Source organism: Rhinolophus hipposideros, assembly GCF_964194185.1.
Source record: "Rhinolophus hipposideros genome assembly, chromosome: 3".
Classification (NCBI taxonomy): Eukaryota; Metazoa; Chordata; class Mammalia; order Chiroptera; family Rhinolophidae; genus Rhinolophus; species Rhinolophus hipposideros.
In genome coordinates, this window is record NC_138049.1 from 19,533,584 (window position 1) to 19,547,344 (window position 13,761).

A 13,761-nucleotide genomic window follows, 5' to 3' on the forward strand; every position below is an offset into this window, starting at 1 on the left:
CCCCAAATCACTCTCCCGAGTTTGCCAAGTGAGCATTATGGGGTTGGGTACAGCAAACTCGACAGCATCTTTTGGTGGCTCTGGAGAACTTTTTCCTAAGGAAAAAGCCAGCATGTTACCCACAGCTGGGTGTGGCAGTCAGAGCCAAGAAGGGCTTTGGGGAAACACGGCAGGATATGGGAAAAGCCAACTGATCCCTTCCCTTGGGTCTCCTGTGACCCAGCCTCCACAGCTGACCTACTTCTGGGGCTTCCTGGCTCACAGCTTGGGAAGAATCGGGGGAAAGCACTTGCCAAATTGAGCAGAACAGCTGCTTCTGGCTTAACTGTTCTTGGAATGGAACATCTCTCTTTTTTTTTCAGACTATGTTTGGCTATAAGAAGGAATAGAAATGCCATGGTGAAAATAGGTTTTTCATTGTAGGGGGGAAAAAGCCCTAATAGTCAAAGAAGATAGGGTCTTGGTTTCTTTATTCCACATATTAAAGACCATTAATAGAAGAGTAACCATTTATTTTTCCTCAGAAGTTAGTAACTATTCATTTTCTTAAGTAACAGCTCTTTCAGTCTACAAGAAAGTTGCATAATAACAATAATGATCATTGTGCTTCGCATGTGCCACGGGCCTGTTCTAAGTTCTTTTACATATTTAGTCATTTCCTTCTTAAAACAACTCTGTGAGGTATCCATTTTACAGATGAGGAAACTGAGGCACAGATAGTCAAGTTAAGTAGTGTGCCAAGTCATACGGCTAGCATGAGGCAGAGTCAGGATTTAAACCAGGAAAGTCAGGTCCTGAATCTGTGGTTTCAGCCACTATAACACACCTAGATGTTTACTAAAAAGCAGGAAAAATTCTTGCCTTTTTATAGGCAAAAATTCACTAATCTCTAAGTATATTAAAGGACAGTTTTTACCTAATTCTCCAATGGAAATATGGGGAATTTTAAAAATATTATACACAGAGCCTGCAAATTCCTTTACTTTCGTGAATGGTTCTAAGCAAAGAAAATGTTTTATGGGTTTAAACAAGTCAAATGCATGAACTGTTCTCTCTTGTGGAAACCAGCTGGCGGTCTGTATGTACAATATCTCTTCTCTACCAGGAAGACATAGCAATGGAGCTATGTGAAGACTTTTTTTTTTTTAGGAGAAGGGAATTAGGTCAAATTAGATCAAAGGTGAAACATCCCTGGAGTTAGCTGAGAAAGAAATTGGGAGAAACATGAGAAGAATCCAACGGGACTTGGTTTCCACAATTCTCATATTTAACCATGAAATTAAAATTAGGTTCAGGGCTAGATTTTCACAGTCATAAGAAAATTAGTCAGTGAGTTCCAAACAGTTCACACATTCTTCTTTCTACTCCCTTTAAAATTTTACTGTCTGAAGGAACTGAGAATTCGCCCATTTATTAAATAATGGATAGAAAGAGTTCAGTGTTGACTCAGAAGAAAGACAGGAAATATGGTAAATGTGGGTAAGGGCATTACAAAGTTTGCAAATGAAACCAAATCTCCAAAACATGATGATTTTACTAAACTACTGTAACTTAGAAGAGAAAGGAAGACACCCCCATGTGGTTTCTTTCATTTTTTCCTTCTCTATTCAGAATTCCATCCAGATGTTTTGCAGCCTTAAGCAGCCAGTAGAAGAATTTTTTAAAACAATAGTTGAAAAAGTAAACTGACCAAGATTTAAATGGTCAAGACACAAATACATAAAAGGGATATTTATAATGTAACATTTATTAAACTAACTTGAAAAACAGGATTATTTTATTTTAAATTACTCCATTTCACTACATGAAAGGAATGGTCCACAGTGAAACGAAAGTAATATTTCCAAGAATGTTATTTTGTTATCGCTAGTTCTGTGTGCATTTTCAGCCTTCGACATCTGTCATTATCACTACAACCAACAGAGTTGTTCAAAATAAAGTTTTGACTCAAACTAGACTGGAGATACAGATGAGTGAGATTAACTCAAGACTAGAAAAGCAACCCTAATAACCAGTAAAAGTGTTTTTCTTGATATTTATATACTATATTTAGAAAAGTAAAGCTAAAACCAATTAGTCATTGTGTACACTCTTAGTTAATATTAGTACTTCACATTTACATATATATGTGCATTCATAATAATCAAGTAAAAAAGGTACATTTTAAATTATGTTTATTTATGAAAAAAATATAAAATGTGACTGATACATACTTCGAGTGCTCATTCACTATTCAGTGCTTAAAAATATTTGGAAGAAAATTCCAAAATATATTTTCATAGAAGATAGTATAAGTGAAGACATAAGGAAAAAAAAATGAGTGTTAAATGTGATTTAGTAAGTAGGGGAGATGAGCAGAAAGAAGTTATACCTCTAGGCAGGAATCATACAGCATAAACCAGACGAAGCATCAGAAATGAAAGACGTACAATTTTTCCCAAGGTCAATGTCACGTGAAACTGAACAGAACCAAGGTACTTGCAGGATGGCGTAAATGAACTGACGTTTTGATAATGCGTGCATACTAGTAGCCAATGCGGAACTGACTCCCCCCCAGCATGTCATGAGAAAACATGTCTTGGACATTTATGCTACAACCCGCTCTGTAACAACAGTTCTTTATTTGTCTTCCATTAAGGGCGCAGGGGCACAATGTGCCGTTTCATGGCCTCACACAACTTCAGTCGGCATCTGCCCTTACGGAAGAAACATGGTACAGCATCCACCATCTTCCCAAGCACGGGCTGGGTTGACACTCGCGGACCTTGAGTTTATTCTTTCTCTAAAGACTGAGGTCCACAGGGATTGGGACAGCTCGCCCCAATGAAGAGGGCCCCGAATCTTCCCCCCCCATTCCCCTCGCGGGACGGCCCAGGCCAGCCTGTTAGTTGAGGCAGGGGCAGCAGAAGCAGCAGATGGTCCGGCAGGGGTTCTTCTTCTTGTACTCCAGAGTCTTCTTCACGTGCGCCTTGGCCTGGCCGGTGTAGTCGAGGGTCTTCTCCACGTTGAACTCGATGACGTTCAGGGTTTCGGCCTGCTCCTCCACCAGCATGGCCATCTGCAGGAAGAGGTCGTGAATGTCGCGGATGCGGGTCTCCAGCCGCAGCAACTCGCGGTGACGACTCTCGATCTCGTTGAGGGCCGCGCGCGCCCCCTTCACGTCGGCCAGCAGGTTCTCGGAGAACACGTCCCACTTGCCCTGCTCGAACATGGCCTCTATCTGGTCGCCTGAGACGTCCTTGCCCATGATCTCCAGCTGGCGCTGAATGCGGATCTTGCAGTTGTCGCGTTGCTTCATCTCCGCCTGGTTGTACTCGTGCATGGCGCGCTGGAAGTTGCGGGTGAGCGCGCTGTACTGTGCGCGCGCGATGCGCGCCACCGCCGCGTGCGGGCCGTGCTGGGCCTCGGCCTCCTCGCTCAGCACCTTCATGGCGCACAGCTTGCGGTGGATGCTCTCCCCGCGCGCCTTGATGTCCTTGGCAATTGAGTTGGTGTCTCGCTTGATGCTGCTGAGACGCCGCATGGACGTGAGGAAGCGGACGTTCTGCTTTCCCAGCCGCTTCACATCAACCATCAACTGCTGGTTTTCATACTGAAGGTCCTGGATATCTCGGTACAAGGACTCCAGGATGTGGTCCGTCTCAAACTCGATGTCCTCGTGCGGAGAGTCCAGTTCAATATCCCCATCTGGGAGCTGCTGGTCATACTGCTTGGATAACTCCAAAAGGTCTGATAGCCGGTCCTTCATTTTGCCTGCAAGCAGAGATACTGAGGTTAAATTCCTCTAGTGAGAGTCAAATATTTGCACCGAGGGAACTGAAGCTTAAAATAAAGAAACGTTCTGCTCACCACTCCCAATTCCTCAGTCCTGGCTGTAGGTAAAAAATGCACTAAAAGAACTAAATGTTCTATGGCATTTTGCTTACAAGTAAAGGAATAATGTGATTCAGGCATGAACACAGTTAGTTGTATTTTACAGCCTGTAGGCCTCTGCAATTCAATATTACAGGTGCCCAGAACTCAATCAGCAATTAGAAGCTTCAGAATGCACTGGGAACCAATCTCTTTTTCTTGCTTTAAGTTCTCCAATAATCACAAATCAATATAGACAGAAAAATGAAAAAAATAGAAAAAGACTTGCAAAGATAAAGATTTTTAATAAACAGAGTCAATTTTCAAGGCTTTGAGGCCAACTCTAACTGTTTTCTATTTTATGATGTGTAATCAAACTATAAGGTGAAAGTTGAAACTAAAAAAATGTATTACAGTAAAAAACACATTGTCATTAATGCCCCTCAAAATATTCCCTCTCACTTCGGATGCACTTAACCCATTGTTCTTGCCACTTTCTGAAGCAGTTCGGGAAGTCTTCTTTCGTGAATGTCTTTAGTGGTGTGTCATGGCTGCCTCAATGTCCTGAATCATTTTGACTTTGGGGAAGAGCCAGAAGTCACACAATGCCATATCCAGTGAATAAGGTGGATGAGGACACAGTGTAATGTTTTTATTTAACAGAAATTGCCATATACCAAAAGCGATGTGTGACACGGAGCGTTGTCATGATGGAGGATGATTTACAGCACACTTTAAAACACACTTTCTCTCAACTGTAGCTCACACCCAACTGACTGCACCGAACAAGCTGAAACTTGTCACACACTGTTACTAAGGTTTGATGCACTGCTTCCGGTATTGACGATCCCAGCTTTTTCATTGGATGACACTCGGCAGCAGCATTCACCATATTTTGTGATCACAACAGAAAGTGTCCAGGTCACACATTGCTTCTGGTATGGCAATTTCTGTCAAACAAAATATTATGGGGTGTCCTTCTCCACCTTATTCACTGGATCTGGCACCGTGCAACTTCTGGCTCTTCCCCAAAGTCAAAATGACCATGAAAGGTAAATGTTTTTAATCGATTCAGGACATCGAGGCAGCCACAACAGTGCAACTAAAGACATTCATGAAAGAGGACTTCCAGAACTGTTTCAGAATGTGGCAAGCATCTCAGTCCTGTACATTATAACAGTTCTTAAAATAGCATATAAATCATGGTTTAGTTTTTTTTTCTCTCTTAAAAATGATATAAAAGTAAAACATTTTTGAAGTAAAACAACAAAATACACAAAGACAAAAATCTAGTAAGGAAGTATAAAATCTGGAATTGAAATTTCCTTGCTCCTTCTCCCCAATATCACTGATACATACCTACTTCAGTACTTACAAACGTTTGAGGGGGGAAAAAGCAAGATATATTCTAATAGAAGATATTAAAGGTGAAAGGGATAAAGAAACAGTTGTTTAATGTCATTTTAGTAAGTAGGAGAGACGAGCAGAAAGAATATATACACCTAGGCAGCAATCACATAGCATAACACAGATAAAGAATCAGAAATGAAAAACAAATAGTTTTTCCCAAGGTACCCAGTGGTTAAGCACCCTTAACAAAGCTGCTTTAAAAAAAATTTTTTTATATGGAAAATTTCAATCATACACAAGTCTAATAGCAATAATATAACACACTGCCATTTATCCATCACACAGCACCAATATTTACCCACTTTTAATGGTTTTTTGAAATAAGTTGGCAGCTCAAGTAGAATTTCCATGTTTTTATAAGGGTGGTTGTAATTTCCCTGCCTAGCAAGGCAAAATAATGTTCTCTATGTCTGTATTTTTTCCATAAGAGTAGCTAATATGTATCAGGGGCTTACTGTAATGCCAGTAACCAATTTCTAGGCACTTTTCATGTGATACCCTCTTTAATCTTCATACAGACTCCATGAAGTGGGCATTGTCATTATCAGAGTTCGTGAGCATAGGAAGATTAAGGAATTTACCCAAGGTCACCAGTAAGTGAATATTTGGGCTCCAGAGTACCCCACTAATCACTCAACTACCTTTAGCAAACGTGTAAAAGTGAGTCATGAAGGACTACACCATTAAACAAGGAAATACAAATTACACCACTGAGAACATTTCTTTTTTTTGCCCTCCAAGTTGGCAGGAATTTCTTTTTAATTTAGTTTTTTAATTATAGCTGACATACAATATTATATTATTTTCAGGTGTACAAAATAGTGATTCGACATTTATGTACCTTACACAGTGATCACTGTAAGTCTAGTAACCATCTGTCACCATAGCTATTATGATACTATTTACTGTATTTCCTGTGCTGTACATTACACCCTCATGACTTGTTTCATAACTCCCAATTTGTTATTTTTTAATCCCCTTCACATTTTTTGCTCAACCTCCCACCACCTTACCATCTGGCAATCATCAGTTTGTTCTCTATATTTATGAGTTTGTTTGTTTTATTTTGTTTGTTCATTTATTGTTTTTTAGACTCCATATATAAGTAAAATCAAATGACAAATAAGTATTTGTCATTCTCTACCTGACTTATTTCACTTAGCATAATACCTCCAACCATGGTCCAACCATGTTGTCACAAATGGCAAGATTTCATTTTCTTTACAGCTAAGTAAATATTTCATTGTATATATACCACATCTTCTTTATCCATTCATCTATCAATTGCCATCTAGGTTGCTTCCATATCTTGGCTATTGTAAATGAAGCTGTAATTAACATACATATATATGTATATTTATTTAATTACATATATATATATATATATATATATATATATATTTAATTAATGTTTTTTATTTCTTTGGATAAATACCTAGAAGTGGAATTGCTGGGTCATATGGTAGTTCTATTTTTAAATTTTTGAGGAATCTCCGTACTGTTTTCCATAGTGGCTGTACCAGTGTACAATCCCAAGAAGAGTACATGAGGGTTCCCTTCCTTCACATCCTCACCAACACTTATTCTTTGTTGTCTTTTTGATAATAGCAGTTCTGACAGGTGTGAGGTGATATCTCATTGTAGTTTTGATTTTCATTTCCCTGATTAGTGACGTTGAACATCTTTTCATGTCTTTATTGGCCATTTGTATGTCTTCTTTGGAGAAATGTCTATTCAGATCCTCTGCCAACTTTTAAAATTGGATTGTTTTTTTGATGTTGAGTTGTATGAGTTTTTTGTATGTTTTGATATTAAACCCTTATCGGATATATCGTTTGCAAATATCTTCTCCCATTCAGTAAGTTGCTTTTTTGTTTTGTTGATGATTTCCTTCACAGTGCAAAACTTTGTAGTTTGATGTCATCTCATTTGTTTATTTTTGGTTTTGTTGCCTTTGTTCTAGGAGACATATCCAAAAAACTATTGCTAAGATCAATGTCAAAGAGTTTACTGCTCATGTTTTCTTCTAAGAGTTTTATGGTATCAGGTCTTACATTTAACTCTTTAATCCATTTTGAGTTTATTTTTTGTATACAACAGTGTAAGAAAGTAGTCTAGTTTCATTCTTTTCTGTATGGTTGTCCACTTTTCCCAACACCATTTATTGAAGACACTTGTCTTTACCCAATTGCATATTCTTGCCTCCTTTGTTGTAGATTAATTGACCATATAAGCATAGGTTTATTTCTGGGTTCTCTGTTTTTGTGCCCATTCCATACTATTTTGATTACCGTAATTTTGTAGTATAGTTTGAGACCAGGGAGCATGATACCTTCCACTTTGTTCTCTCTCAATATTGCTTTAGCTATTCAGGGTCTTTTCTGATTCCAAACAAATTTTACAATTATTTGTTTTAATTCTGTGACAAATACTGTTGCAATTTTGATAGGAATCGCATTGAATCTGTACATTGCTTGGGGCAGTATGGACTTTTTAACAATATTGAGTCTTCCAATCCACGCACAAAATGTCTTTCCATTTATTGGTGAGATTTTTTTCCTTTTCTCTATTTTATTTTTACTTCTGGATTTTTCTTTCCTGCTTAAATAAGTCCCTTTAATATTTTTCATAGTGCAGCCTTAGTGGTGATGAACTTCTTTCGCTTTTGCTTGTCTGGGAAACTATTTCTCCTTCAGTTCTGAATGATGACCTATTTTTGGTTGTAAGCTTTTTTCCTTTCATCACTTTGAATATATTATGCCATTGGTTTCTGGCCTGCAGTTTGTGTTGAAAAATCAGCTGATAATGTTATGGGGGAGTCCCTTGTCTATAACTATAAAGTTTCCCCGACAATGAGACCTAGCCGGACCATCAGCTCTAATGCGTTTTTTGGAGCAAAAATTAATATAAGACCCGGTCTTATTTTAATATAAGACCAGATCAATATAATTAATATAATATAATATAATATAATATAATAAATACTGGGTCTTATATTTATTGCTTCAAAAGACACATGAGAGCTGATGGTCCGGCGAGGTGTTATTTTCGGGGAAACATGGTAGCTGCTTTGCTCTGCCTCTTCTAAGATTATCTTTTTATGTTTAACCTTTGGAATTTTAATTATGATGTTTCCTGGTGTGGGCCTCTTTGGGTTCATCTTGTTGGGACTCTCTGTTCAGCTAGTCTTCAGGCGGTTCTCAATGATGGGTGTTCTATAGTTTAGTTGTAATTTTGAGGTGGTCATGGGAGAAGGGAAGCATAGTGTTTACCTACTCTGCCATCTTCACCAGATGACCAGGTACTGTGTTTAACAGCACATTAAGACTGTGTTAAATCCATCTAGTAAATTGACTTTCTTTTTTTTTCTTTTTAATCATTAATGATAAATCTGCCATTGAAAAGAATCCCAAATCACTAGCACAACTTGCTATTATTTTAATTGTTTGAATTGGATCTTCATCTCACTATAATCATCATCTTTGTTTGTTTCAATTGTTTTTCAAGCTCCAAAGCTGACTATGGAGTTAAAAAATAATAGAAATTTGGATTAGCCATCAGCTTTACAACACAGAAGTCATATCCAGTTTGAGAAATCCTGAACAAGTAGCTTTCTTTTGTCCTCAGTAGCAAGTTCAAATTTGGAGGTCTTAACTATTCCCTTTGTTTTAGTTTTTGCTTTTAGATACAATTGCAGTTACTTGGTGAACAACTTGAATGCACATTACACATTTGTTAATTGTTCAAATGATAATGCCCCATGTGTAAATGAGTCTGTTCAGTTACAAAGATGCCATATATAAGAGTCAGCGAACATGATTCCAAGTTCCTCATATCTACTCTATTGTTGCGTAGAGGGCCATTGTATACCACCTGGTTAAAGGGAACCACCAGGCAAGGTGGCCTGTTGGGAGTGTCAGTTGTGGAGCTGCTTGGGTGGGACTCTGGTGTGGGCTGAGACTGGCTACCAGGTGTGTCAGATCTGGAGCCTCTTGGGAGGGGATCCAGTGCAGGCTGAGGCTGGCTGCTGCTTGTGCTGAGCTTGGGACCGCTTGGTAGGAGCTGTGGAGCAAGCCAAGGTCAGCTGTCACTTGTGTCAGGCTTATGGCTTGTCGGGAAAGGCTGCAATGCAAGCTGAGGCCAGTTGTCACTTGTGCTGGCCTTGGAGCTGCTTGGTAGGAGCTACAATGTGAGCCAAACCTGGCCACCGTTTGTATGGAGGGTTTGTATGCTTGGGATTAACTCTAGCCAGGGAAAGTGGGTTGGGCAGGGCAAAATCTCAGAAGAATGCTGAGGCAGGGCCAACGGTGTTAGCCAGGTTAATGGAGAGTGACAGATTTGGCGCCTGCCTGCGCTGGGTGAGCCAGGTGGAAGGACAGCGCAACAATGGAAGAATGGCCCTTGCCAACACTTCTATCCCCAGAGTTATCACTGACTCCTGTCCCTCCAGCCCTCACCCTAAAGTTAATTAAATTCCTCCCTGTAGGACCCAGTGGCTTCTTGAACTGCTGCCTCTACACTGGACCTTGGAGTGAGTTTGTGGGTGAGCCCTTAAGAACAGTGTATGGGTCTTCCACAGCCCTTCGTCTCTCTCAGATGTAATCCTCCCTGGTTTTCAAAGCCAGAGGTTATGGGGACAGGTTCCCTGGGCTGGGGAACCTGGTGCGGGGCCCATAGGCATTACAGCCAGCTTACCATCTTATATAACCTGGGGAAAGTACCTTAGTTAGCTAGTATAGAGTTGAGCTGTATCTATATGGTTAACTTAGTATACAATTTATTCTACTATGCAACCAGTAGATGGGACAGAGAATGGATACACATTGATGAACAAGGGAAGAAGAGGTGATACATGCTGTCATGCACGGTGGCCTGCGGGGTCTCTGCTCCCACTCCCCGCATAAGAATGCAGGATATGTGAGGCCAAAAAGGAACACCCACGGAGCCATAGATAGGGGAGTCATACTGCTATCTTCTCGCTAGCGGCACTATAGTCTCACTGGAGGCTGGATCCACACTGCCCGCAACTCGCCATCCTAACTGTAATCCGCACTTGCCAGCTCAGCCACCATCTTCTTGCTAGCCCCCAATTTTCTGCTAGCGTAGCCATGGGAGTTATATTAGTGGCCAATGGCTCACTGGTTACAGCTGACGGCCAACTAGCCACAGCTGATGGCCAGCCAATCTCAGTTGATGGCCATTTACTACCTGAGCCAGCACTTTTCTGTGTGAGGCTGAGAGCCTGGAGACTGCACTCCTGGCTCTGTCCCCACACATGCCTTCCTTGCATCTTGGCTAAGACTTAGGAGTCACTACAGTGGAAAGTAATGGGTGGTTAAGGGCCTGCACCACACACCAGAACATTCGGGATTTCCTTGTTGGTTTCCCACTCATCCTAGACAGGTGCCATGCTCTGTATTGCTCTCCTAAAGCCATAAAAAAGCTCTTTGGGGGGAATCATCTCATTCACAGTATGAAGAGAAAAGTCACACTTCAATTATACAGAAAGTGGCCGTGGAAGCAGATGTTCAGAGATGGTCATTCTTTCTCAAGCCCTAACAACCATAAAGTCATGGGTCCTAAATTAGGCGAAGGCCTAAGCTCATGTGCAGGCTCATGTCTGTAATCTGGTGAGGAGAGAGAAAGGAAAAGTGTGCGGAATTGAAGATTCTCTATGGAGGTGTAGACAAGAAGGTGGCTTTACCTCACCTTCCTGCCCACTTTTCCTGGCCAAGGCCATCCCCAGAGTAGTTGGTCCCAATGACCCAGAAAGTCTCCTGGTTGCCAAGGAGCACGCCTCAGGAAGACTACCACAGAAAGTCAGCCAAGAGGCTCTGCTATTTCTAAGAATGTCCCCCAAAAGTTGAAGATGTATTCCTTGCTGCAGTTATATCAAAATATAGAAGCAGGCACAGAAAGAACATCAAATTAATCTACACATCCAGTAGCTTGATTCTGAACTGTGAGGTTCTAGAAAGGGAACTACGGTGAATGAGAAAGAAGAAGCAAACAAGTCTATTGACCTTCCTGTCTCACTGTGATAAAGAATAATGTAATAAACTTGAGTAAATTGTACTCATAAAGTTGCTAAAATAAATCCCCCTTTGACTCACACATAGATGAAAACTTCCAAAGAAAATTTATAACCAACTACCAGAAATCTGCTTCTGCTTTTGAATTTTCTTTTCAGGCACATACATCATCTGTCCTGAGAACTAGACCCCACTGCGAAGGAAGCGGAAATTGTGCAAGCCTTGCCTTCTTTCATTGGGCAATAAGATTTTATGGAAGAGAAAATAAAGGGACAGGCAGTTGATGGTAGCTCAGTGGTTCTCAGACTTTAGGAGGCAACAGAATCTTCTAGAGAGCTGGCCGGGCCCCTAGAGTTTCTAATTCAGGAAGTCTAGGATGATCTCCACGTGATTCTAATGCATGCTTAAATTTATGACCCATTCCATAGATACTTATTGTGGCAGCTTTTATTCATAAACATCATGCAGTTCCGAAACTTACAATAGTTCCCAGGTTGGGGCAGTCTTGATGAACAAATAGTTGATAGGGTAAGATTCAGAAACATAGGGAAAGAAAGTTTTGAAAAGCAGGTTTGTACCTATCTCAAAAGATCACTGAGTGGGGTTCATTACATAAATAACTCATACCCTGGGTTCTCCAAACAACAACCATGAAAGTTGTTGTTCCCTACTTGCTTCTAAGGGAACTGGTTATAAACACAATGCACAGTCATATTTCTGATCATAAAAGAGAGGCTTTGTGCCTACTTAATGAAAGGGGAACAAGAACAAAATTGTTCATACAGAGTTATGGGCTAAACCGTACCCCTCCCCAAATTCATATGTTGAAGCCCTAACCTCAGTACCTCAGAATGTAATCGTATTTGGAGATAAGGTCTTTAAAAAAGAGAAGTCAGTCAAAAGGAGGTCTTTATATAATCCATACATTGTTCTACATTAAGCAAATTTTGCCTACTACCAAGACACAGAACCTTTCCCCGTCTCACAGCAAAATGTTAAAGTACTTTTACAAGTCAAGAGAAACTTCAGACATGGAGATACACAGTGCAGAGCAGGGCAATGGGCAAATCATGTGAGGTTGATTATGTTGATGACCTTGTGGATCATAGGAAGGGAAGTAATCCAAAGGTATGGAAACGCTTCCTTCCTGTATTTATGACAGAGAAATATTGTAGAGACTATTCCTCTGTAATGTGAGTGCAGAAAGTTTAGTACTCTTATTTCAGTAGGAACTAAAGTACACATTTGGACACACACACACTCCGCTATTAGTGAAACTACAAAGATCTTGCCCCGAGATATATGTTCCAAATGAAGACTTGCAAGCCGTGGCTCCCCTGTCTCGGGAATGAAGTATCCATGTTTCGATTTTCAGATTTTATCACCTCTATCTCCCACATCCTGATATTTTTTAAATTAAATTTATTGGGGTGACCATGGTTAGTAAAGTTACATGGGTTTCAAGTACACATTTCTATATTCCATCATCTATATCTCACATCGTGTGCTCACCACCCAGAGTCAGTTCTCCTTCCATCACCATATACTGGATCCCCCTTACCCTCATCTACCACCTCGCTCCCCCCTTACCCTCTGGTAACCACTAAAGTATTGTCTGTGTCTATGAGTTTTTGTTTCTTCATTTATTTGTCTTGTTCCTTTGTTGCTTTCAGTTTTATATCCCACATATGAGTGAAGTCAGATGGTTCTCGACTTTTTCCGTCTGACTTATTTCGCTTAGCATAATAATCTCATACTCCATCCATGTTGCCTGATTTTATACCAATTTTTTAAGTCTTCTTAAAAGAAAATTATGATCTCAAATCTGAATGTGTCTTTATGCCTACGTCCACAACAGGTCCATATGGCAATTTCATGAGCCTTAGGAGGGACCATATGACATCTTTGTGAAAGCTAGAAGAGTGTCCCTTCCTCTGGGTTGATGAACCCCAGGACGCAGAGCCTGGTAAACTGAGCATAGACGGATTTCCAGTCCCTCTCCTCCTTGTGGCCAGGTACCCTTGTGCTGGGCACAACCTGCAAAGCCCTGTGTGGTCACCGTGAGTACACCTTTCCCAACCACCTCGTCCAGGTCCTCCTGCCAAGCGTCACCACAGACGTCTGGAAGGGGCCAGGAAACCCCACAGGTCCTGTGTCACAGTAGTTTGGCAGTTACTTTCTAGGACAGGCCATAGTAACAAAACCCGTTAAGAGTAATGAGCGTATGTACTTTCCTAAATAGATTGATTCAGACCTATAAATAATAATTTCATTCAACTGAGTGAAACCTGGTGTTCTGCCCCATTTCTTGATTTTAAAAAATAACATACTGAAGAGTGGGAAGGCATTCTTTGAATTTCTAAAAATTATAGGCTAAAAAAAAATGGTGTTCTCTTCTTGCTGCTCTCAAGTTAATTAAAAAACAAAATTAAAACTTGTTTTGGCTCTAAAACACATTGGCAAGAAC

At 40.4% G+C, this 13,761-nt stretch overlaps 1 protein-coding gene across 2 annotated transcripts in view; it reads right to left on the reverse strand.

Moving 5' to 3' along the window:
• Positions 1–455: 455 nt before the first annotated feature.
• Positions 456–13,761, reverse strand: part of STX11 (syntaxin 11) — a 67,614-nt gene continuing 54,308 nt past the window's right edge. The window contains exon 2 of one of the 2 annotated variants that reach the window (XM_081044401.1): positions 456–3,753. In XM_081044401.1, coding sequence (XP_080900527.1) covers positions 2,885–3,748 — 864 coding nt within the window. In that variant the 5' untranslated portion in view covers positions 3,749–3,753 and the 3' untranslated portion in view covers positions 456–2,884. The remainder of the gene's footprint in view (positions 3,754–13,761) is intronic. The other variant, XM_081044400.1, reaches the window with a different exon arrangement.